Below are 24,545 nucleotides of genomic sequence, written 5' to 3'. Positions count from 1 at the left end.
TCAAAAATAAAAGCAATAATGTATCAATACATCTATTCATGTATCAATACAATATGATCGTTGGAACTTCGAATGAAGAAAAAAAAAAAAGAGGCTATTTTCACATTTATACATCTCCAACTACCTTTAAAACTTCAAGTATAAATACAAGCTCCTATCACATTTATGAAGGTCAGAAGACTTTGAAGCACAATTCCAAGAGAAGAATTGAGCTCAGGTTATTCAATACTCTTTGTTCACCTTTTCTAGCTTTTAAATCTTTTATTGTACCATTTATTGAGCTTTATTACAGATCTTATTTCTCACCAAACATTGTACTTAATCTGCTACTCAACTTTTAAGAGGCATTCCAGCTGTACCTATCTCTTTTATTGTGTTCTCTTGAGTAGTTATATCTTAACCGATTAAGAAAGTAGTATTTGATTAGTTATACCTTAACTAAGATAAAAGGTAAAGTAGTTGTGCTTGAACTATAAAAGGCATTGTGCTTGATTCACAAAAGACATTGTGTTGAACTTTATGTTAATACTGAATTTTAAATTTCTTAGTGAAGTTAAAGAAGAAGACGTAGACAAAGAAACTGAACCTCTATAAAATTCTTGTGTTGTAGTAGTTTCTTCAATCTTTTCAATTTCTTCTAAATTGATTTTGTGTTAATTCATCTCTCCTTACAAAACTTTATTGTCTTGATTTAATTCAAAAAGATCTTACTCAAGAAAATTTTAACCTTTTAAATTGAAAGGATTTATTCAATAGATTTCAATTTACACCTTCTTAGAATTATTCATATCGAGCTTATTATACTAACACATAACAATATAAAACCTATTATCAATCTAGTCAATGACAAGTCAATTTGGTTCAATACCACGTCAACACACTTAACAACGGATTTTTAATGGTGTTAAAATTTGTTGTGAAAAGTTAAAAATGTTAAAAGATGACACAATATTGAATAGTAAAAATTGATAATTTTTAAATTTAAATAAATTATTGTTAAGATGTACCAAAAATAAATTATTAGGAAGGTTAATATTAAAAATTTATAGAAAAATAAAATTCTTAAATATTTAAAAAAAATAAAACTAGTCATACTAGAAAATAAACAGTTACATCCTCGCTATATTTTAATTTTAAGTTGAAAGTATCTCAATTAAGTAAAGAGATAATTGTAGATAAAGAAAACATGAAGGACCATTTGGTTGTTTCACATCTAGAAAATGTAGGGTCTATTTGTTTGTAGTAAAATATTTTTTGGAAAACGTTTTCGAGATTTATACTTATTTCAAAAACATAAAATTATTTTAGATGTAAAACATTTTATGAGTCAATAAGATTAACCATGAAAAATGTTTTATGCCCTTGAAGGGAGTAAGATAGTTTTCAGAGTACAACTAAAACACTTTTATATATTAAGTTTATGAGTATATATTTGATGAATATTAATATTTAACTTAAAATATTAAAAAAATAAAAATATTTAACTTGAAAAAATTAATTTAAAAGATTAATATTTAAATTATACAACACTATCAAAATTTAAAAATTTTTTTTTTAATGAAATCATTCAATACAATAAAATTTTTATTTATAAATGAAATAAATCTTACTAATAATTATAATAAAAAATATTCTAATGATTATTATTTGATGAATACACATTTAAAATAGAATTAAATCTTACCAATAATTATAAAAAAAATTTCAATGATCGTCATTTAATGAATACATATTTATAAGTTTATGTTTTCGATATTTTACACAATTGATGAATATTTATATTTTTATAGTTAGTGATAAAAAAGTTACAAGATGATTTTTTTTTAAAAAAAATTAGAGTTTATTTTCATTACAGATATATGATTAAATGTTTTGAAAAATATCATCATTGATTTTACCTATTTTTATTTTTATTTTTAATTTTGATCTTAAATTAGTAAAAATCAAATATCAATATTATTTTGTAATCTAGCTCTTATTTATTATTTTAACACCTAAATAACTCCACCACAATGAAAAATTTTTTTTATAAAATGATCCAAACAATATAAAATATTTTTGATAATTTATCTAAATAATAAAAAATATTAAATTTTTTTATAAAATATTTTTCATAAAAAAAATTTGATAAATTATTTTTCGATTACCAAACAAACTCATAATGCCAATCTCATTTCTTAAAAAAAAAACTATTTGGAAATAATACAAACAATAAAACTAAAAAAAATAAAAGTAAACATGAGACGGAGGATTTATATTTTATTTATAAAAGAATATTTTAATAACTAAAAAAATAAAGTAAAAGAAAATAAAATAAAAACCAAAGGAATAGTCTTGTATCTGGTGACAGTGAGCGTACGAGAACAACTACTGTCCGAAGAGGCACGGCCAAAGGAGCAAATGGGACCCAGCGCGTGGCATCACTTTTGAGGATTGGGTCAGCCCACTTTTAGTTTTAACGGAATTACGATGATGCAATTTCATAAAATAAAAATGCACAAGAAAATTAAAAAAGGAAAAGCGAATGAGAAATTCAGTCAAGTTGTTGGGAGGGCAGAGACACACACACACAAGTCAGGGAAGAAGGAACGAAACTTTTTCTTTTCTTTTCTTTCTCTCTCTTCCTCTCTTCTCCTTTTCAAAAAGCGTTCTCCCAAGGCCAACCATACCCCCCCAAATCAGCCATCCCCATTCCCCTTGGATTCGTCTTCTTCTTCTTCTCTCTTTCTCTGTCTCTCATTTGCAGGAGTTTCTCCGGCTGCAGCCGGTTCTTTCAGCATGTTCCAGTGTTTGGCTTAAGTCTCTCCTTCCGTGCTTTGCTTTTTACACGTTCAGATTGAAGTCTCTGTAAGTGTTGTCACATTTTCAGCTGCATTCTTTCTTTTTCTGCTCCTTTGGCTTTCCTTTTCTTTTTCATGTTGGTTGGTTTTTTTGTTGCTGAATGTTAATAATGATGGATGAGGAGAAAAAGAGGAATTGTGGGTACTAAGGGGTAATGTAGGTTGGAAAATGGGTATTAGGTAGCTGCTTTTGTAAGCAAGGAGACAGATGCTTGCAGGCCATAAAGGGAAATAATATCTCCTTTTATTATTACAAACAAAAGATGATATTAGTCCCGTTATTAATCATTTTCTTTTTTAATTTATCCTTTATTTCTTGTGAAATGTACATATCTTATTCTCCCTTTCCGGCTTCGCTCAGCTTTTGTTGTTATTTTCTTAAGGGTAAGAAATTCTGAGACTGTTTGGTCAAATTTTGATGTCAGCGGAAATTTCGGAATTCTAGCTGAAGCTGGTGCTTAGTTGGATCCGGAGAAACTACTACTTGCTGATAGTAGTTTTATGCAGCTTTCCATTTTTTCTTATCTTGTATTTTTGTTTGTTTTATTTTGGGGTTGGGTCTATTTGCTTTTTGTTACCCAAATATAGTATGTCTATGTCTCATTAGCTGGATTTGGGTTTTGCTGGTATCTGAAAGGGGTTTCGCCAAAAGGCATCACTATATGCAAGATTTCACTAGCAATGTTTAGGCCCAGAATGTGATATGCTGATTCATATATTTTTCTCAATGAATAAAATTTAAATGTTTTTGGGTTCTTGGTCTTTGTAAGATCTATGGTTAAGAAAATTGATGCTATTAATTTGCTGGAGGTCTGATCATAAGGTTGTTTTCGTTTTGTGTTTACTTCTGATGAGCAGGGAACTGACTTAAAATGACAAAGATAAGTCCTGGAATTGAAGAATCAATGCTGAAAGAATCAATTCTAGCTGTTTCGGCTGATGTGAGCTTTGCTTCTGACCACTTTCCAAAGTATAAATTAGGACCTGAAAATCAGATTTTGGAGGAGCCAAAAGGAGACAACAATGGTCCATCACTGAAGGAGGTTGTTGAAAGGGAAACGACCCAACTATCTGAGCAGCACAAGCGGCTCTCCGTTCGTGACCTTGCTAGTAAATTTGACAAGAACCTGGCTGCTGCTGCTAAGTTGGCTGATGAGGTTCCCGCCATTTTATTTTGTTTGCTCCAATATTTTCCACAGAAAAAGATACAAAAAATCTTCTTTCCAACATTCAGCATGAACTAGTCTCTGCTAATAGGGAGTCATGAGTCATCTGCACGATTCTTTTTTTGCCATTCATCTCTATCTGGAATTTTCCAATATCTGATTGGAAGGCATCAAGTAGTTCAACAAAAATTTAGCTTTATCTGTAGTTTCTTTGGTTAAATCCTTTTTCTCCCATTGTCTGAATACAATATCGATTTTAATGAAAATGGATGATTAACTGGATTACACTCTTGTTCTTGGAGTTCAGGCAAAACTTAGAGAGGTTGCTTCTTTGGAGGGGCATGTTCTGTTGAAGAAACTTAGAGATGCCTTGGAATCTTTGAGAGGTCGTATGGCCGGGAGAAACAAGGAAGATGTAGAGAAAGCTATCTCTATGGTTAGTTGTTTTGCTTTACCAATTTCATTTTTCACTAAGTTTTTTGTTTGAAGCTTAATGTGTTACACCTATCCCAAATAGCTGTGTTTTATTATTCAAAAATTTGAAGGAGGTTGATGCATACTGTTCCAATTGTGCAACCGGTCTTTTTTTATGTTATAATGTAATCATGTGGCACAAAACCGCATCATGCATTGATATGAACACTAAGCCCTATTCTATTTTTGTTCTTAGGTGATGCAGAACATTTTTACCAGCTAGTAGGGCAAATCTAATACTTTCTTTGTAGTTTATAGCTCCTTTTTCCTTAGAGGCATGCCTAAGTACCGCACTAAGCTTTTTCCTTATTCATTGAATAAAAATGAGTACTGCATGGCAGACATTCTCAAAAACACTTACCATGCCAATGTAGAACTTTATTTTGTGCCTCTTAGTCTTTGTTATAAATAACATCATAGGACAATCTTTACTTTCTAAACTCTTCATTACCCATATAAATATGGATAGATCCAGGATCCCTACATTCAAAAATAATTCTATTATAAGAATATCTCAGGAAAGTTTTTTTTTTTTTAAAAAGATAAATGTGTCAGCCCTGCCTTCTCTTAGGAATTATCCAGCAAAACTGCCAGATGAAGGGAATAAAAAGAAAAAAAAAGCTTGCTGGTATTTCAGTTGTTATGTGTTTGTTCAATTTTTATTTACCTCTTGATAGAGTCTGTGAGGATCTAGAACTACTCAAATCAGACACTAATTAATATCCAATTTTATCTGAACAATATGCTTATGGGGGTGCTTCAATAGATCCAGTTGACTTGAGCGATTTTCTAACCATTTTGTGGTATTTTCTAAGTGTGTACATAAACATTCTTTATCAAAAAGGTGTGTACAAACATAAATGCTAGTTCAACTTAACAAGTGACTATTCAATAAGTAGAGAGAAGTTGACTACGCATGCTACCTTGTCCATGCATTTCATACTTGCATTTTTATGATAGCTCAATATTTTCGTGTCAAATCAACATTGTTTCCCATCATTAAATTTTTTATAAAATTGTATTCTTTGAACCAAATAGATATGTGCATGTGAGTGAGATTTGTATACTCATACATATATGTGCCTGCTAACCTAAGAAATTTTCTTCTGCATGATATGAAATTTCCTCCATGCTCTCCATGATATTTCTTTTGGTTTGGCACATTCTACATTATAATTCCTTCTTTTTTGCTATACCTATTTTTTCTTCTCTGTTCTTCAATTATTCAGGTTGAGGCTTTAGCAGTTAAATTGACTCAAAAAGAAGGGGAATTGATTCAAGAGAAGTTTGAAGTGAAAAAACTGGCAAACTTTCTGAAGCAGGTCAGTTGATGGCAGTCAAGTTTTGTTTTGTGTGTATGTGTATCGGTTTTTGATTTGTCATGATTCAGCATGTTTTCCAAATGGAAGGATCAATTTAAGAATTTTAAAGGCAGACACAAGTCTATTTCCTGTATAAAGGCTTGAAGTGACTTAATTGTATCGGGTGTAAGGCCTTTTTAAGTCCAGTGCCTGAAGCATAGTAGTTTTTTGCTTTCTACTTTTCTTTTTGTGTCTGAAGCTATTCTTGATTCTCTTCATGTCTTAATGAAGATCAACCTTGTTAAAGGTTTGCAGTTTGAATTTTATGTTTTGCTTTTTCTTTCTGTTAAAAAAAAAAAAAACTCTGGGTACCATAATATAGCTAATGCACATTTTTCTTTGCTTTTTTTTTTTTTTTAATTTTCGTTTTGAAGGATCATCTGTTTTAAACTTCATTGATAATGAATCGAATTGGTTCTTTTATATTTGCAGGCTTCTGAAGATGCTAAAAAGTTGGTAAATCAAGAAAAATCTTTTGCTTGTGCTGAAATTGAAAGTGCTAGGGCTGTGGTGCAGCGATTTGGAGAGGCCCTTGAGGAGCAAGAAAAGAATTCAGAAATTTCTCAAAAAACACAGGTTTCCATTGAGTTGTTTAAGTCAGTTTTCCTCCCCTAATTCATCAGTTTCAGAAATGAGAAAAGCTTTCTTGTCCAACTTTTAAAGCTGAATAAAATGGTCCAACAAGACATAGCATAAATACTGCCAAAGTTGCACTTAATTGGTACTTTGTGATTGTATCTAGTCAGATGCTATATTAGGTGGAAAATTAAGACCAAATAATAATGCTTTTCATACAGTATTTGGAACTTCTGGATTGTATTTAACCAAGTTTTCCCATTTTGCAAGGGGTATCAACAACCATGATAAAAGAGTGTCGATCCTAGGGCTGTAAATGAACTGATCCTGAGCTGAGTAATCCCTTGTTTCGGTTAAATTTAGACAAACTCAATAAATAGTCAAGCTTGTAGTGAACTTAGAAAATTGTATTCGAACTCAGCTTGGCAAAATTTATGAAGCTACAAACTGAACGCAAGCTCTTAATGAGCTCTTGGCTTAGCCACAAAATAAACCTCTAAGCCAATAGAGAAAGGGCTTATGCCCGATGGAAGCCTCTGGCCAAATGAGCCCTTGGCTTATTAGTAGTTGAATTCATCCTAGGTGTAGGGATTATTTATAAAATCAGCCCCCCTCCCCCCGGGCATGGCTGTCATGTTAATGTGGGACTGATTTCTTTTCTTTCGAACATACATCTATTATCAAATTTATCAAATGTCCATTTTTAGGCACATTAAAAAGCATTTTACAATAATATCTTTTATAAAGTAAAAATGATTTTTAATCTATGTCATGTGTAATTTTTTATGTTAAAATAGGAGATGCATGTCAAAGATAGGTTTTGTGCATCATGAGTTTAATATTTTGCTGTTGAAAATGGTACATACTTTATTCATGTCTGATGTTATGTCTTGCAGGAGGTTGAGGAGCTAATAGAGGAAGTTCAAGAGGCTAGAAGAATTAAATTGATGCATCAGCCAAGCAAGGTGCGTTACTATTGTCTCCTAGGTCTTGTCATTGCACTAAGGTTTGTAGAAATGAAGGTTGTCAGGCATCATTGTTGTTCTATTAGCTTATAGGTATTTGTTGATAATCTCTGAATTTTGGTATTTGTCTGTTTCAGTTTTCTTATGCATTATAAATGTTGCTTTTTAACGAATTTTTATGTTTGCATTGAAGAGGGAGTTGTTCTTTAATTTTTGTTGCTTTGAAGCAAATCATCCAAATTTTTAGTTTCTATTTGAGTGGACAACTGTCTGAATTGAATGAAATTGCTCACCCATAGTAAGTGAAATGCTATTAGTTAATAGTACGTGCAGTATGCTTCAGCTACATGCAGATCTTTATCTCAATATATATATATATATAAACTTTATTAATAGGAATCTATATTATTGAGTCTTCCATCATTTTGAAAGACTGGCTTGTCTTTTTTTGCTTTTGCTTCTTTTCTTTTTGAAAGACTAGCTTGTCTTCTTTTCTTCATTATTTTGAAAGACTGGCTTGTCTTCTTTTGCTTTTGCATTTGAAAGATTGGCTGCTCTTCTTTTGCTTTTGCTTCTTTTCCTTTTGGATGGCTAGCTTGTCTTCTTTTCTCCACCAGTTTGAAAGACTGGTTTGTTTTCTTTTGCTTTTGCATTATTGAGTTTTTTGTTTTAATCTTTTCCTTCTTGGAGGAACGTAATTCTTATCTTGAGCCAGGTGAGCCGTTTCTTTTGATGGTGTGGAATCTTCTTGTTCTTCTTCATTAGAATCAAGAGAGCTGAGCATTTTTGCCATAATTTTCTTATATTCTGCCTTATTTTTTGCTTGAGTCAGTAATGCACTTGTATTTGATTTTACTTGCAAAAATTTGGCAGTTTGTTGAAATAATTGGTTTGTTTTGCAGAATTTGACATTTTTATTAAACCAATTGTCAAGGACTTGATGGTCATATTTTTTATCATCGAATTTGTCCCACCATTTAGTTTTGAAACTGCAGATAACTGTAGGTGCTCTATTTTAGGAATCAACATCATATGCATAGTTTCATGATGTAATCCAGGAGATAATTAATTTTTAAAAAAAATAGATTGAAATATGTAACTTGTCTTGATTAGGTTTGGGTTGAAAATTTTAGAAAATTTTTTTATATAAATCATCAAATTTTGAGAAAAGTATTTCCTTTAGCGGGTCAAACCAATTTCATCAGTGTTTGAACCATAGTGGAAATTTGTATTGGTTCTCAAATTTGAAAAACACTTACCAAGAATGTCTGGTGTGTTTATTATTGAAAAGAAAGGTATAGAACCAGGCTTGTTCATAATCACAATAATTTAAAATAGGATGATGGTCTATGGTTGCTGCAAATTTGGTTGAAAATATTTAGAGTTGGTTTGGGTTTTTTTCCCAATCAATGGATCGAAGTGCTTTAAGGATTTGGGCTGCAAAATGGATAATAAGATTGGGATAATTTTTTTCTGGATAGTGTTTGAAACAAATAGACCCCGTTTGGATCAGAATATTTTCATAATAATGTTAAGGTTTTTTAAGTCCAATGGTTTGTAATGTCATCTCTAAAAAGTTTTTCTGACTGTAATATTTGGATTTTTTCATAAAATCCATCTTCTACAAATAAAACATTTTTGATAGATTTTTTGCGAAAGTATGGGGTTGAGGACTTTTGGGAAGAAGACAGTGTTTGGGATGTTGGAAAAGTGATTTGAAGATGTTTTGGTTTATGTAAAACAACCTCTTTTCCAAGTTCGACTGTTATCAAAGCCAGTCAGAAGAAAAGTAATAGAAACCTCTCTTTTCCGACAATCTCTTTACCCATGGCCGAGTTCTAAGGATGAATGTCTAAGCCATGGTATCAAAACCTCTCTTTTTAGCTTAGACATTCATACTTGCAAACAATCTCTTTTCCAAGTTAGATTGTTTTACACAAACCAAAACCTCTTCAAATCACTTTTCCAACATCTCAAATTGTCTTCTTTCCAAAAGTCTTTAGTCCAATACTTTCGCAAAAAATTTATCCAAAATGTTTTACTCGTAGAAGAAGGATTTTATGAAAAATACCTAAATATTACAATTAAAAAAGCTTTTTAGGGATAGCATTACGAACCATGGGACTTATAGAAACTTCAACACTATTATGAAAATATTCTGATCCAAACGGGGTCTGTTTGTTTCAAACACTATCCAAAAAAAAGATGATCTCAATCTTATTACTAATTTTATAGCCCAAATCCTTAAAGTACTTCAGTCAGAAAACTCAAACGAACTCCAAAAATTTTCAACCGAATTTACAATAACCATAGACCATTGTCCTGTTTTTAATTATTGGGATTATCAATAAGTCTAGTTCAATACCTTTCTTTTCAATAATAAACACACCAAACATTCTTGATTAGTGTTTTTTAAATTTGAGAACCAATACAAATTTTCACTATGGTTTATATACTGGTGGAATTGGTTTTACATACTGGTGGAATTGGTTTGGCCTGTTAAGGGAAATACTTCCCTCAAAATTTGATGATTTCTATCAAAATTTTTTTTAGAATTTTCAGCCTGAACTTGATCAAGACAAATTACATCTTTGAATATATTTCTTTTCAAAATTACATCTTCTGAATAACATCATGCAATTATGCATATGATGTTGATCCCAAAATGAAACATCTACAGTTATCTATACTGTTAAAACAAAGTGGTGGGACAAATTTGATGACAAGAAGTATGACAATCACTTCCTAGCTCAAAAAATCTCAAATTTTACAAAACAAGCAAATTATCTCAAAAAGCTGTCAGATTTTTGCAAGTAAAATCAAATGCTAGTGCATTACTAGCTCAAGTAAAAAAAAGCAAAATATAATAAAATTATGGCAGAAATGCTCAGCTCGCTAGATTCTGATGAAGAAGAACAAGAAAATTCTACATCATCAAGAGAAACAGCTCACCTGACTCAAGAAAAGGATTGCATTCCTCCAAGAAGGAAATGATTAAGAAAAAAAAAACCTCAATAATGCAAAAGCAAACGAAGATAAGCCAGTCTTTTAAAATAATGGAGAAAAGAAGACAAGCCGGTCTTTCAAAAGGAAAAGAAGCAAAAGCAAAAGAAGACAAGTCAGTCTTTTAAAATGATGGGAGACTCAACAATGTAGATTCCTCTCAATAATGTAAATCCCCTGGAATCAACTATAAAAAGTCTTCCAAGGGATAAGAGGGGACAGGTTTTAAATCTGTAAAATTCTTCAAATTTTTCTTTCTGAAAAAATTCTTCAATAACCAGTGATCCTCGGGTCAGATTGGTATATGTAAACTTTACTAGGAATGTGTGTGTATCCTGGAATGGAATCTAAACTACAATTGGCATTTAATACAACTGATTGGATCACCAACTGCTGTGCTTAGTCAACATGTTGAGGCTTCAAATACGTCACTGTTTATTTACCCATGCAATGAATTAAATTCTAGTATATTGGAGTCATTAAAGATGCAAGCTCTTTCCGTTTTTCCCCATAGTTGTGAATTGCTTTGCCTCTTTCTCTCTCGTTATATTTTGACATTGAACACAGCACTGTTTTAGCTTATTAAATTAGAATCTTTTGTTCTGGTATCTATTTGTTCATTTGCTTGACATTTATCTTTTTAATAATACAGCCACACATTAATGATTTAAAGCCCAACTATGCTATAAATGCTGTCACTTTCTATTCTCCATTTATTTAATCCCTTTGTAACGAATTATAACTTTATTTTCTAATTCTAGTTTGCTACCATTATATATGCTTCTTGGATACATACATGTGCGATTAAGTAGACGAGATGTATTGTTAAATATATGGTTGTGATATACTGGCAGCTTTTGATCATTGGTATATGTCCCATGTTTTCAGGTGATGGATATGGATCATGAACTTCGTGCTCTAAGAACTCAAATTCGAGAAAAATCTATATTCTCAGTGAAGCTTCAAAAAGAGGTTTGTTGAATGTTTTATCTTACAATAATACTATTAGACCAGCTGGTACTTTGATGATAAAATATGGTAGATGCCCTTTTCGTGAAATTCTTTCTATCAATTGCACTGATGGTTGTTGGTACCATACCAGTACTGGTTGAACCAGCTGGTATGTACTGGTTTTGAAGAAAACCGGTATAGTCAGCACTATTGTTTCTTTTCACCCTTTATACCAGGCTCTACTGGTTTGTGCCAACTGATTTGCCCTATTTTATTTGTATCAGCCATTTTGGCTTGTTTCATTTGTATTGGCTGAAAAATGTCATTTCAAGCACTACAACATCTTGTCTAATTATTTTATTCTTTTTTTTTAAGATAGTTTGACTTGTTTTACTCTCTTAATTAACTCATTCTTTCCTTATCTCCATTTTTTTTTCCAAAAATAAAATAGCTCCTTTAAAATTAGGCAATTCGACATGTTTTTAATGATAATTTATTATATATCCTCTAATACATTTATCTTTGTCTAATTTATTTGATGCTTGAAAAATTTTGGACATTTATTATCAATATAGCTTTTCAGAACATGTATTTGCATGTTTATAGAAGTATTTATGTAGGTATGTATATTCATGATATGAGGACGTTTGTATCTATCCATTAATATTTGATAGACAAATATAATATAATGCCAATAAATTCAAAATGGTAGGCTGAAACAAACCAGTTCATACGTACCTTTTTAAAACAAAACGGAAACCCTCACCAGATTGCACCAATATATTTTCTAAAATTCTAACTGCTCTATGAAACATTTTCCATCTTTCACCAGTATTTAAGTTTTTAATGACTTAAAGAGTGATGACAAAGTTAGTAGGGTGCACTAGAAGTTGGCTTTAGGGGTGCCAAGAAGCTGATATACTTGATAATAGTTTGGGATCAAATTAGGAACTTGGCTCTGCTTGCCAAATTAACAAACAAATCAAGCTCAAGCCAGATATGGGCTCAACTTGATAGAAACTTGGTTCAGCTTGATTTAGGGTGGCAACAGCAAACTCATTCAATAATAGTTTGGGCTCAACTTGATAGAAACTAGGCTAATAGATTATTAGATGTTATTCATGCTTTTGGGCCACCACATTTGAACCCATCAAGTCAACACTCTCCACAACATCCCATAATCTAAAAGTAACCCCAAGCGTTTTGCTACTAATCTAGAGGTTACACCGATTATATAGCCAGTTGTTATGAACATGTTTTGTACTTGCAATTAGTAGTTGCGGTTTATGCTCATGGGTAAAATACAGTAAAAAAAGGTATGCACTTAAGGATGTTGCAAGAATGAATACATATGTCTGATCTTAGGAAGATCTTTACCTAAATTCAATAGAGAAAGTTGTGGTAAAATCACTTAAAATCACTTAAAATAATATAACAAATGTAATTATGCTTGGTTGTATACTTGTGTAATCTTTTCAAAAATACTAGTTTTGACAGAATGGTGGTAGATTAGTATTGATGAGCTAATCTTCTTAAAAGATACTAAGATGAATGAAACAAGAAATAGGAGTCATAAATTCAAGGATGAAACAAGAAATAGGAGTCAAAAAGTATGCACTTAAGGATGTTGCACGAATGATTACATATGGCTGATCTTAGGAAGATCTTTGCATGAATTCAATAGAGAGGGTTGTAGTAAAATCACTTAAAATAATATACCAAATGTAATTATGCTTGTTGTCTACTTGTGTAATCTTTTCAAAATACTAGTTTTGACAGAATGGTGGTAGATTAGTATTGAAGAGTTTTTCTTCTTAAAAGATACTAAGATGAATGAAACAAGAAATAGGAGCCAACTCGGTGAAGATCTGTGATAATGCTTGGATCAATTTTCGGTGGTGCCGGAAAAGCCAAACTGCATCTAGCTGATACAGCTGACTAAACTCTTCTTGTATGTCTTTAGGTTCTCTGCAAGTTGAATATTCTGTAATATTATAGTATAACTGAAAATGTAAGAAGGTAGATGTCACGAGCCATACTGGTCAAGGTGCCTGGATGTTGGTAGCTAATGCTTAATAAGTCTCCAACAACTTTTTGCTTCCAACAAGGTCCTTGGTTAGTTTTAAGATATATTTCCTTGTTAATTATTGCAGTGACTGTCTCTTTCATGGTATGTTATTTCTTCATGGTACCAATCAAGCCTCAAATGGTGAGTGGAATGCGTAGTCTGGTTTGTGATATTTTATGAGGTTCTAATCTAGTCCTGAATAATTGCAGCTGGCACTAAACAAGAAGGCTGAGGAGAACAAATCCCGTGTATATACTTTGCATGGTTCTGAAACCCTTGGTTCATGCTTACGACTCCAGCCTTGCTCAGATAATGCTCCAGTGCTTTCAAAATCTTCAATTCAGTGGTATCGAATGTCATCTGACAGAAATCAACAGGAAATAATTTCAGGTATCCATTCTGTGAATGTTCTTTTACATGCAAGTCATGTCTCAGTTAATTATGTTCATAAAAGATACCATTATGGTGAACTTTCTATCTAGGGTTTTCTACTGAAGTGTCACCTGCGTTATTGTAGATGATACTAATTATCCTAAACTAAATACCTATTAAATTTTTGAAACAAATTCCATTTGTAATTGAGAGAAGTGTTGTAATATGAAAACTTAATGAACATATGGCCGTTTGAGATAATGCCTTGAACACTTGGGTTATTGTATGAATACTGCTTCTAAGCTGGTATCATGAAATCCTTTACTGTTGTGAATTGGTTGTTAATTGTTATCAAAAGAAAATAATTGTAAGAGTACCTGGACACACAAATGACATACAGGCAGATTTAGAAAGGTATCCTAATTTGTATGAGGAAAGTGATTTAATGTGCATTTAATTGCACTAAACTATACCAGATGTCCATGTGTTCTCTATTTCTGCTTATGTGAATTTCTGCCATCGAGCGCTACATAACTTTATAAGTATCCCACCTATGTAAAATGTCGTGGCCCTGTTAATTCATTTGGGTGCTCATTCATCCTTCTGTAAGTAGTGATATACGTCTAAGTTAGGTGCATAGGGCCACGAATTGAAAAAACTACTGCTATCATACTTCGCTTGTGTCTGATCAAGTATAAGAATCTAACTCTCGTCAGAATGTTTAATTCCTCAATTGAATGGGTTAAAAATGCATTGTTGATTAATAACCTGTGACATTTACATTACAACCTATTCTATTAACTGGTTCAATTTTCTACATCATCAGGTGCCAATAAAATAATGTATGCCCCAGAACCCCTTGATGTTGGTCGAATTTTGCTGGTTGACATTCTCTCAAATGGCCAAAAAGTCACAGTGACAACTTCCGGTCCTATTGGTTCTGGTTAGTTTACGTCAAAATGTACAATTTGACTTATAAAATGTTTGTTCTCTTTCAAAATTTTGATGCCAGCATTTAAGCTATGGGCCTAATTATTTAATGTTAATATTCATACATGTTAATGATTGAATCTCTTCTGCCTGGCATTTTATATTGATGCTTAGAAAATCTTACTTTTACAGCTGCAGGTTTGGGAGGCTATGTGGAGACACTTTTGCGAAAATCCAGCAGTGAATTTAATGTACGTTTGCTTCTTTCCTGTTAGTTTACTTCTACTATCATCTCTTTGCTGTGCTGCCAAAGACAAGGCTACTGGTTTTGTGTTTCTCCTATCAAATTTGTCCATTAGTGATAATATGGTCTTTCTCTATATGTGATTTTTTGGTAGTAAATGAGCGTAATTATATTATTCTGGTCTCTCAGCAGTGGTGCCTGATAACTTTATTTGAATCTTTTATTCCTCTATGGCGATGGGGGAGGATGGTGTAAATTTTGAGCATTTGCCACATTGGCTTGGCTCAAGTGCTTGGAAAGTAGGGACAGGCAAAGCTTCTAGGTTTGAGTCATAGTACTCTCTTCTTTTGGCACTAGAAAAAAGAAACAAAGAATCTTCATGTATTCCAAAGTGATAATTCTGCTTATTTTTGTTAGATAGTTCTTGCCACTTTGTCCACCTACATACGTGGTTGCAGATAGCAATAAGCATGTTTAAAATGTGCATTTGGATCTGTCTGTCGTCTCTTACTTCTAATTGCCAAAGTTCTACAAATTGCCATCTTGGCATGAACATGATTTAGTTTGCCATCCTTATTATGTCCATGATCAATTTTGGTTGAGAGTTAATGAGTTGATTGATGATGCTTATGATTTGTTTGTTTTTGTTGAGGACAAAGGAAATAATAAATCGAAATAAAGAGGATGGTAACAAAGAGAGGAGAGAGAACTTTTTTTAATTGCTTTGTTTACGAGTAAGGAAAACAAAGAGAGTCAGCTAGTGACCAATTGTTTTAAATTATTGTTAGCTAGTGCCTATCTTTGATCAAGTTTTATCAGATCCAATGGCTGTAGTGTTGATTTCATACCTTTTGATTTTTAAGTTGAAAGTCATGGTTCTATAAGCTAGGTTAAAGTCTTAAATTGTGTTGACTGGGTGCAGAATTTGTCCTAGAAATCTTTTCTTCAGCATACTGAATTGAAAAGTTTGTATGCTTCTTCCAATGTTTTTCTATTGACTAAATTTATTCTTTATTCTGAAATACATTTGATAATTGAAAAAAAAATATTATAGACTTGAAGGCTTCTTCTGAATCTATAACTCAACTTTTGTCCCGTTAATTAATATGATGAAAGTTAAGAAAGTAACTATGCATTTGGTCTTATTTTGCTGGAATGTGTCTAATTAAGTAGTTTGGTTCATTAAAAATTTCATACCAGTAACAGTTCACTGGTAGGAATATTTGTATCATATAGTTTTTATTGAAGTTTTTTCTTTCCATGTTCTTCTAGGTAGTCATTTCCCAGATCAATGGACAAGATCATCCATCACATTCCACTCATGCTTTCAATGTTGGAAAGATGAGGATCAAGCTCTGTAGAGGATGGATAACAAAGTCCAGAGAAATATATTCAACATCAATGCTGGTAATTGTTCTGGTTGCTCTGGAGCTTTTTTCTTCAGTATTGATTATGCAGTAAGCACTTTTGCAGGTAGCCATTCTCACATTTTTGCTTTCCTAATGAAGCTATGTGGAGTTAGAGGTGATGGTAATGCCGCGGCCAAGTCTTTGTTTTGGCAACCAAGGAAAGGACTCTCTTATGTATTAACATTTGAATCAGAGAGAGAAAGGAATGCAGCTATTATGGTTGCAAGAAAGCATGCTCTTGACTGCAGTGTAAGTTCATTTTTTACCTTCTTACATTTTACTCCAGGAGGTATATGATGTTAGAGGATATGAAATAACTTTTACTCCTAGTGTTTTGAAGTTTTGCATTTTAACTATTTAATTAGTAGCAATGATCAAATATGAATTTACTTTTTACTGTTTGTTTTGGCTTTTTAGCAATTTTTTAGGAAGCATAAAGAAGCTAAAAAATAACGATAAGCTAATAGGAAAAGTGGCAATCAAACAAAGCCTGAGATGTTATGCATCAAAGGCTACTAAACAAATTAAATCCCCTTGTCGGTTCCTTGTGCACATTGTTGGTTGGTGAACATGTAATCTGGAGGCATTATGTAAATTTTAGCTTAAGGAATACAGTGTTCTTTGGTCGCAAACATAACATGTTGATGAATATTCTTTTCCATATCATGAGCTCCTATTTTGTGCTTGCATTTCATTTGGGTCTAAGTGACTTAAAGTCTCTAACGAGTTGATTCGAGGTTTAAAGGGGCATTGCTGCTAGTTTGTTTTTGGTGGAAAAGTTTTTTTGAGAAATGGAAATTGTGAAATGCAGGTGATGCTGGGTGGAGCAGATGATCAAATGTAGAAGTAAAATCTAACTGAGAGATTGTTTACAATTGTGATATAATGAGAGGGTTTTGGTAGTGTGAGTGAGTGTATTGTACGGTGTGTTTGGCATGAGGGAGAAGAAGAAAGAATATGGGAATTGGGTTTCACTAATTTGGTTGCGTTGTTTAGGCAGTCTTTTTTGTTTTGCCTAAATCACCAGTTGTAACAACTTGGCTGTTTTTAATTGATTGCTCGATTTGTGCTTTGCTTCTCATTTGTATTGGTCTAATAATTGCCAATTTCTTGTCACCTCGTAAAATTAGCCCTAAAACCAAAGGACCAAGGTACCAAGGGCATGCCATGACCAGAAAGTGAGCCTATAATCCCAAGCAAAGGGATTCAGCAGCAAAACAAATAATAATAATAGCTATCTGCTGTAAAATGAGTATAAAATTGATGCTAAATAAATGAGGCAAGGCTGGCGGACTTGGTGTTTGGACGCCTCTAAATAAATGTCTTTAAAAAATATGTAATTCTACAATATGTGGCTTTCTATGCACCTCTCCATTTTTGATATTCCCAAGTAGAATCCACTTCAATATTGATTCTTACAACTCAACAACTCAATTAGGGCCGGACTTGGCCAAATTTTTATTTTAACAAGGTTAGATGAAATTTCAAAATAAAAATTAACACAAGATTAAAATTTATTAATTAATTAGATCATATATGTAAAATTCAAAATGTTTAAACGAATTTTGATATTTTATTCAAATGAATGTTTTAATTAAAAATTATGATAAGTTCCATTTATCACCACCTATTCTTTAATTTAATTTTTTGAATAGATATTGTTTTAGTTAGTGTTTTTACTTTATATATACATATATATATATATAATTTCATTTTATTTATAACAAAAGTGAGAAAGGGCCTACGTGTTGCAAGAAATAGCAGGTAGCACCAAAATTTAAAGTTACGAGGAGTAACAAGTGCGCGACGCCCTTAAAATAATCGGAGTGGAGGTTATATTTTAGTAACAGGCAGACACGAACGGTAACCTTTTTAGCCCACAGAACACAGGCATTCTATTTACAGGTAGGCTAACGGCTATAATTTGTGGAAGTTGTCCACCGTTGGATTGAAAGAGATCCAACGGTGGAAAAATTGAACAGAGAAATATGACCGTTGGACTTCGAAGTGAAGCGTCGGCTCTTCAGCTTCAAAAGGAAATCAATCTTCCTCCATTTCTCGTTCCCAAAAAGCCTTAAAAATCTACAGAGGAGAAGAGAGAGAACTTCATAATACCCATTGAAAGGAATCGGAAATGGCTTCAAGACCCATTGTGCCACAACAAGTCAGAGGTATCACTGATATTAGCATCGATCTTCTCTTTCCAATCTCCCAAGATTGTTCGTGTTTCTTCTTTGTTGTTTTGGAGGAATCCTGTACATATATGCCATTTGATGCATCTTTTCCTTTTCTTTTTCCTTCAATATTAATCCGTTGGGCTTTGTCAAATGATTTTATGGTTATCTTGAAAGATATCATCAAGGAAAGCAGTTCTTTTGTTGTATTTTATCAGCGTCAAAACATATTTTACAGTAGTTTTGGGGGAATCTGTTGAAACTGTATCAAACATTATCTTTATCTTCACTATTCAGTATAATGATAGGGACTGAATTGTTTGAGGAATAACAATGATTGTTCTACGTTGCAGGCGCCGAGGGCGTTGTAGGAGGAGCAGCTAATAAGCAGACAAAGAAGAATGCCGCAGGGGATGGGAGGAGCCGCCGTGCATTGGGGGATATTGGGAATCTGGTAAATGTTAGAGGAGTGGCTGATGGCAAGCCTCAGCCTCATCGTCCCCTCACCAGGTCTTTCTGTGCACAATTACTTGCCAATGCACAAGCTGCTGCAGCCGCTGAGAACAATAAAGTATAAATTTTTTTCTTGCATCAAATTCTTTCTAACCCTTCCTTTGTTGTTTCCTACCATCTTTCTTTACCAGAAAATTATGTAAAAGAACAAGAAATTCCTCTTTTTTTAAAAAAAAAAATTTTTGTCCATAGTTGATACATATTGAATATCCGGGTCTCGTTGACATACAGAAAAATGTTTGTGTTAATGTGGATAAGGCTCCTGTTCCCGATGGAAACAACGCTGTGCCTAAAAGGGCTGCTGCTGCACCAAAGCCCGCTCAAAAGAAACCAACTGCAAAGCCCAAGCCTGCAGAAGTGATTGAAATCAGTCCGGATACAGAAGATGCGGTCCAGGTGAAGGAGAAAAAAGACAAGGTTCCTGTGAATAATATTGATAAGAAAGCAACTGCGGGGGAGGGACCATCCAAGAAGAAAGCACATACTCTTACTTCAGTCCTCACTGCTAGAAGCAAGGTGAGTTTTTTTGTATGTTTTGACCAATTATTCTTGAAGCTTGAGGTTGAGGGGTAATCTTTTCTTGTTTGTGATTGTAACCTTCTTGTCTTCTTCTAATTTGATTATTGCAGGCGGCCTGTGGTATTTCTAACAGGCCAAAGGAGGAGATTGTTGATATTGATGCTGCAGATGCAAATAACGACTTGGCTGGGGTGGAGTATGTTGAAGACATTTACAAGTTCTATAAGTCAGTTGAGGTATGCACCAACAACATTCAACATTATACTTGTCTATTCTGTATATGATAATGGTATCACTAAATCAATCGATGATGATTTTTACGTGCTGACATTTATGAAACGTTTGGGAATGCAGAATGAGAGCAGGCCACATGACTATATGCACTTGCAAACTGACATTAATGAGAAGATGAGGGCAATTCTTATCGATTGGCTGGTTGATGTTCATCAAAAGTTTGAGCTCTCTACCGAAGCTCTCTATCTTACTATCAATTTGATTGATCGGTTCCTTTCAGTGAAGATCGTGCCAAGGAGGGAATTACAACTTCTGGGCATGAGTGCAATGCTTATTGCCACCAAATATGAAGAAATATGGCCCCCTGAGGTGGGTATATACGTATATACAAGCTTTTATTTTCTTGTTCGTTATTTCATGTGTCAAATAAGAGATCAATGGCTGACTGTGACAATGCAGGTCAATGATCTAGCATGCATTGCAGACAGAGCTTACACTCATGAACAGATACTGATTATGGAGAAAACTATACTGGGAAAGTTGGAATGGACTTTGACAGTGCCTACACCCTATGTATTTCTAGCACGCTTCATCAAGGCATCGATTCCTGATGATGAGAAAGTGCGTTCATTCTCCTAGTAATTTCCTACTGAAGCAACAAATTTGTTTTTTGGTGTTGGAATACGTGCTTATATATTTGCTGTTTGTGTTGTATAGATGGAAAACATGGTGTATTTCCTGGCTGAGTTATGTATGATGCATTACGAGAGCACAAGGTACTGCCCATCAATGGTTGCTGCCTCAGCAGTGTATGCTGCTCGTTGCACACTGAACAAGACCCCAACTTGGACTGACACACTAAAGTTTCACACTGGATACTCTGAAGCACAGCTAATGGAATGTGCTAGACTGCTGGCTTTCTTCCATTCGAAGGCTGCAGAAAGTAGGCTTCAGGTTGTATACAGAAAGTACTCGAATTCTCAACGAGGAGCTGTAGCATTGCTTCCACCACCCCAAACTTTATTGTCTGCCGCTGCTTCAGTTTGATTATATTATTGATTTGATGATGATTCCATCCTTTGGCACATTCTTGTACGGACAGAATGACCAAAAATGAGCAGATTGACATTGGTTTCAAAAATTTAGAAGAAGTTGAAAATTGATGTCTAATTTTGATTATTTTGTGTTATGATCATTATTTTTTGCTGGAGAAGACATTATTTACCTTAAAAATTGACGTGGGAGAAAAATATGAGATAAATTGTGCGAATTGTGAAGGCAGATTTTTAGCTCTAACCAACACAGCATTCCTTCCTTTGAAATGAGGGATATGGCAATACAGATTTTCTCCTTATGAATTAATCCTGAATCTAAGAAGAATTGATTGTATAAATCTATTCATCACCATTTCGGAGGTAGAAACACTAGTAAACTCTCTCTGCTGTCGATACTGGACGAAGGAAGACAACAATGACTGTGATGTTATCTTTACTGCCACGTTCTGCAGCTTCCGTTGCCAATCTTTTGGAGCACATTGCCGGCTCTTTCACTGTATCCCTGATAATGCTTATGACCTCCATGTTGCTCACAGCATCCCAGAGTCCATCACTAGCCATTACCTGACAATCAACCCTATTTTAAGTTAATTTTTCAAGTCCACGAACCACAGGGATTTTGACAGCCATCTTATTTTACAGCTGAATCCATTATTAGTCACTAGGCACAGAGTCCAGAAAGTAAAACCAAGTACATTCAAATAACTTCTGAAAAGTAAAACTGAGTACAGAGAGGCATGGGTACATGCGCGTGCACACGCACACAAATATATGGGCAGGAATTCTAGTTGTGTTAGCGGAATCTCAAAAGAGTTACACATGATCTATAGACATGTAAGAAACCTTTCAACAAAATGATTTGATATCTTGTGGAAAATACTACATTCATTTATTTAGTGACTAGAGATGTAAACCTATCAAAAGAGTTCTAATGACACCAAAGAAAAAAAAGATTTGCAAATGTCGTTTTACATTTAGCATTATGATCACAAATACTGAATGCGCTAAAGAATCAGATGCAAGTTTCTATCATACATCTTTAAAAAATTTCTCTTTTGCATACTGGACAATGAAGATTGTTTTAATATGGCTTTTCCCTAGTGTTCTTTTCTGTTACTGTCATATGTTTTGCATTACACTTATAAAGCTCTTTAAAGTACAATCTACAAATAAATCTGTCTGAAACGTAATGCTATAGATTAGAACTCCAATTATGATCAACCATCCATGATATACAACTATTCACCAAGACAATGGCTCTTACCAGGAACTCATCCTCCAATGAGAGTACAGTTTCAGTTATCTCAGGCTCTGCAGTTACAGCAGGCTTCAGATCATCATCACCAATGGAGCGAGTTACCTATTAAAAGACAGATCAACAGAGGAAATATGGAAAGAAAAATCATAAATTCATTTATGTTTCATTGCCTGTGCATTATCAAAGAGCTTGAAAATTTGATTAGACAAGAAAATAACTTATATGAGAAGTTCTCTAAAGAGTTTCCCCCCTCATTTAATCAATATTTTATCTCTCCTAATGTCCAGGCACCCATCTCTTAAAAACCCGTACTAATGACATGGCTAGAAAATACTAACATGAAATTTTTGTGATATATGAAACAGTTTTTTAAAATCCATACAGAGAGTCAAGGCATTTATGTACGACAGGTGGGGTCGATGCTGGAAACTAGATAACCCGTAGCATCATAGTTTGTAGCACTAGGTGCAGTAGACTGGGGACCAATATCGAAAGCACTATGTTAGTGCATCAAATAATCCCTTAGTTTACAAGCGATTCACACATGGGAAGTATAGACTAAGTCAACATATCTGATTGATTGCTGGCAGTTTAATTGTTGTTCCTATTTTATTGTTAGTGGTAGTTTTCCATTTCAAGTTGTTGGAGGTTGTATTTCCACTTTTCCACTTTATTTCCTTGCTTTAAGGGTGGTTATTCCACCAAGCTAGATTTAAAAGGCAGTGAAGTTAATAAAAAGGGTTGCTCAGAATCTATTCAAGTTTTGAGTACTTAAACCTCAAGAGATCTGTAGATTCTCTCTAACAAGCCAACATTACAAACATAGGTCAAAAAAAGAAACCTTTCACCAAAATACTCAGCTTACCTCAAACTAAACCCAACTATTCCACACACCGATCCATATCAAGGGACTGTAACAATTTGGTATTAAAGCTTAATGTTATGGGGGACCCTAATCAGCAACAATTGGAGCAACTTTTACAATTGTTCCAAGATGAACATGCAGCAATTCAGCCCAACAAGAAGCAATAAATGCTCGAGTGGATGAACTTACCAGGGATTTAATGGCTTCCAAAGTTGATATCGTATCTGTAGAGGAGACTAGTAACAACCGAAACCGTAAGGGCAAAGGCGTAGCAAGAGGGATAGGATCAAAAATCGCACAGAGAGGCTCCATCATCCCCTAGTTCACAAAGTTGGATTTCCAAGGATGCAATGGCCAAGAAGATCCCTTTGTCACGGACCGTAGCTCAGCGCATTAGAGGTGGCCCGAGGGTGTTCCGGAGTGTCGGTTTGTGGGGGAGTATTGCTGGGAGAGAACCCCACTCGATAGCGGAAGGCAAGTGCAGGGTGCTAGCAGGGGCGCACAGCACAGGCCCCTAGGCTAGCCAGCCCGCACAGAGCCAAGCAAACTGCGTGCAGGCACGCCAGCCCGCATAGTAGGGGTGAGCGGCACGCCGACCCGCACAGCATGGGTACGTGGCACACAGGGCCGGGGCTGCCGGCCCAGCAAGGGTGCGCGGCACGCGGGGGCGCACAGCATGGGCGCACGATAAGCAAGCCCGGGGCCCAGCAGGGGTGCGCGGTACGCAGGCGCGCACAGCATGGGCGAGCAGCACGCAGGCCCGGGGCCTGCCGACCTAGCAGGGGTGTGTAGAACGCAGGATGGCACGACAGAGGTGCAGCACGCAGGCCCGCACAGTGCCCAAACAGACTGCCTGCCCACCGCCCCTGCGCACTAGCCCTCCAGCGCCCAGGCACACAGCCTGTGCGGGGCCCAGGATGGTGTCGGCCCACCAGACCCACTCTTTTGATGTATTGAGCTGTTGGAATTTTAACTTCCCTCTTAAATATTTTGGAGGAAAATATTTTGGAAGGAAATATTTGAGGAAAAATTGGCTATAAATAACCCTTTGTAGATTGTGTAATTCATTCAATAGAAGTTCAGCTTTTCTTTTTCCAACATTCTCTTCTCTTTTTTTCCTTTCCCTTTTATGCGAGTGGGTTTGTTGGCTTGAAGCCTATTGTGGGCATGTGAGTGTGCCGGCCGATCGGAAAGCAGTGGGCTGCGTGTGGGTGTGCTAAGTGCTTGTTGGGCGGGTGTTGAACACTAAGGCTGACTTGGGTTCCAGTACCGAGATAAGGGTTGAACCCAAGGCCGCACGGTGGGTGGTCTGAAGAACCGTCCCGTGACAGTTGGTATCAGAGCAGTTTGCGATCCAGGTGCTCGTCAAAATTCCCAAACGAGTAGGAGGTGATTGGAAGGAAGAAATGACTACTAGCGGATCAAGCATGCCGGAAGAAACCCTCGAGGTAAGGGAAACGCGTTCTAGTCGAAGGGCTAAATCTGCCTCACGAGACTTAATCCCTAGGCTGGATGCTAGGCTTTCAAGAGTGGAAGTGACGGTGGGCGAGATGCGTGACCGCCTCGAT

At 34.7% G+C, this 24,545-nt stretch overlaps 3 protein-coding genes across 7 annotated transcripts in view; 2 read left to right on the top strand and 1 right to left on the bottom strand.

Moving 5' to 3' along the window:
* The first annotated feature begins 2,537 nt into the window (after positions 1 to 2,537).
* Positions 2,538 to 17,438, top strand: LOC110426509 (stomatal closure-related actin-binding protein 3-like). 2 transcript variants are annotated; one of them, XM_021441742.2, is made up of 13 exons: positions 2,538 to 2,847; positions 3,699 to 3,997; positions 4,314 to 4,442; positions 5,710 to 5,802; positions 6,274 to 6,417; positions 7,314 to 7,382; positions 11,274 to 11,357; positions 13,614 to 13,794; positions 14,603 to 14,719; positions 14,899 to 14,957; positions 16,223 to 16,357; positions 16,459 to 16,608; positions 17,171 to 17,438. In XM_021441742.2, the coding sequence occupies exons 2-13, from the start codon at positions 3,713 to 3,715 to the stop codon at positions 17,201 to 17,203; spliced, it is 1,479 nt and encodes a 492-aa protein (XP_021297417.1). In that variant the 5' UTR covers positions 2,538 to 2,847; positions 3,699 to 3,712; the 3' UTR covers positions 17,204 to 17,438. The 2 variants fall into 2 exon arrangements, with proteins under 2 accessions (XP_021297417.1, XP_021297418.1); XM_021441743.2 differs by lacking the exon at positions 2,538 to 2,847 and adding an exon at positions 3,113 to 3,224.
* A 943-nt stretch (positions 17,439 to 18,381) lies between these two features.
* On the top strand, positions 18,382 to 20,969 carry LOC110426483 (G2/mitotic-specific cyclin S13-7-like). 2 transcript variants are annotated; one of them, XM_021441702.2, is made up of 7 exons: positions 18,382 to 18,530; positions 18,887 to 19,104; positions 19,305 to 19,562; positions 19,676 to 19,801; positions 19,920 to 20,168; positions 20,259 to 20,420; positions 20,517 to 20,969. In XM_021441702.2, the coding sequence occupies exons 1-7, from the start codon at positions 18,494 to 18,496 to the stop codon at positions 20,844 to 20,846; spliced, it is 1,380 nt and encodes a 459-aa protein (XP_021297377.1). In that variant the 5' UTR covers positions 18,382 to 18,493; the 3' UTR covers positions 20,847 to 20,969. The 2 variants fall into 2 exon arrangements, with proteins under 2 accessions (XP_021297377.1, XP_021297376.1); XM_021441701.2 differs by having other exon boundaries at positions 19,278 to 19,562.
* Positions 20,970 to 21,038: 69 nt separating this feature from the next.
* The window catches only part of LOC110426482 (protein kinase family protein / protein phosphatase 2C (PP2C) family protein), a 22,263-nt gene continuing 18,756 nt past the window's right edge, over positions 21,039 to 24,545 (bottom strand). For 2 of the 3 annotated variants that reach the window (XR_002446140.1, XR_002446141.1), the window contains exon 10: positions 22,119 to 22,214. Coding sequence is in view for 1 of the 3 variants with exons in the window: in XM_021441700.1 (XP_021297375.1) it covers positions 21,224 to 21,418; positions 22,119 to 22,214 (291 nt within the window). In the remaining 2 variants the exon portion in view is untranslated. Of the gene's footprint in view, positions 21,419 to 22,118; positions 22,215 to 24,545 lie in introns of those variants that run through there. The other variant, XM_021441700.1, reaches the window with a different exon arrangement.

Source organism: Theobroma umbraticum, unplaced genomic scaffold (assembly GCF_002168275.2).
Source record: "Theobroma umbraticum cultivar Fairchild unplaced genomic scaffold, ASM216827v3 scaffold_89.0, whole genome shotgun sequence".
Taxonomy (NCBI): Eukaryota; Viridiplantae; Streptophyta; class Magnoliopsida; order Malvales; family Malvaceae; genus Theobroma; species Theobroma umbraticum.
The sequence above is the reverse complement of the archived record's forward strand: the minus strand, read 5'-3'. Positions and strand labels throughout refer to the sequence as shown.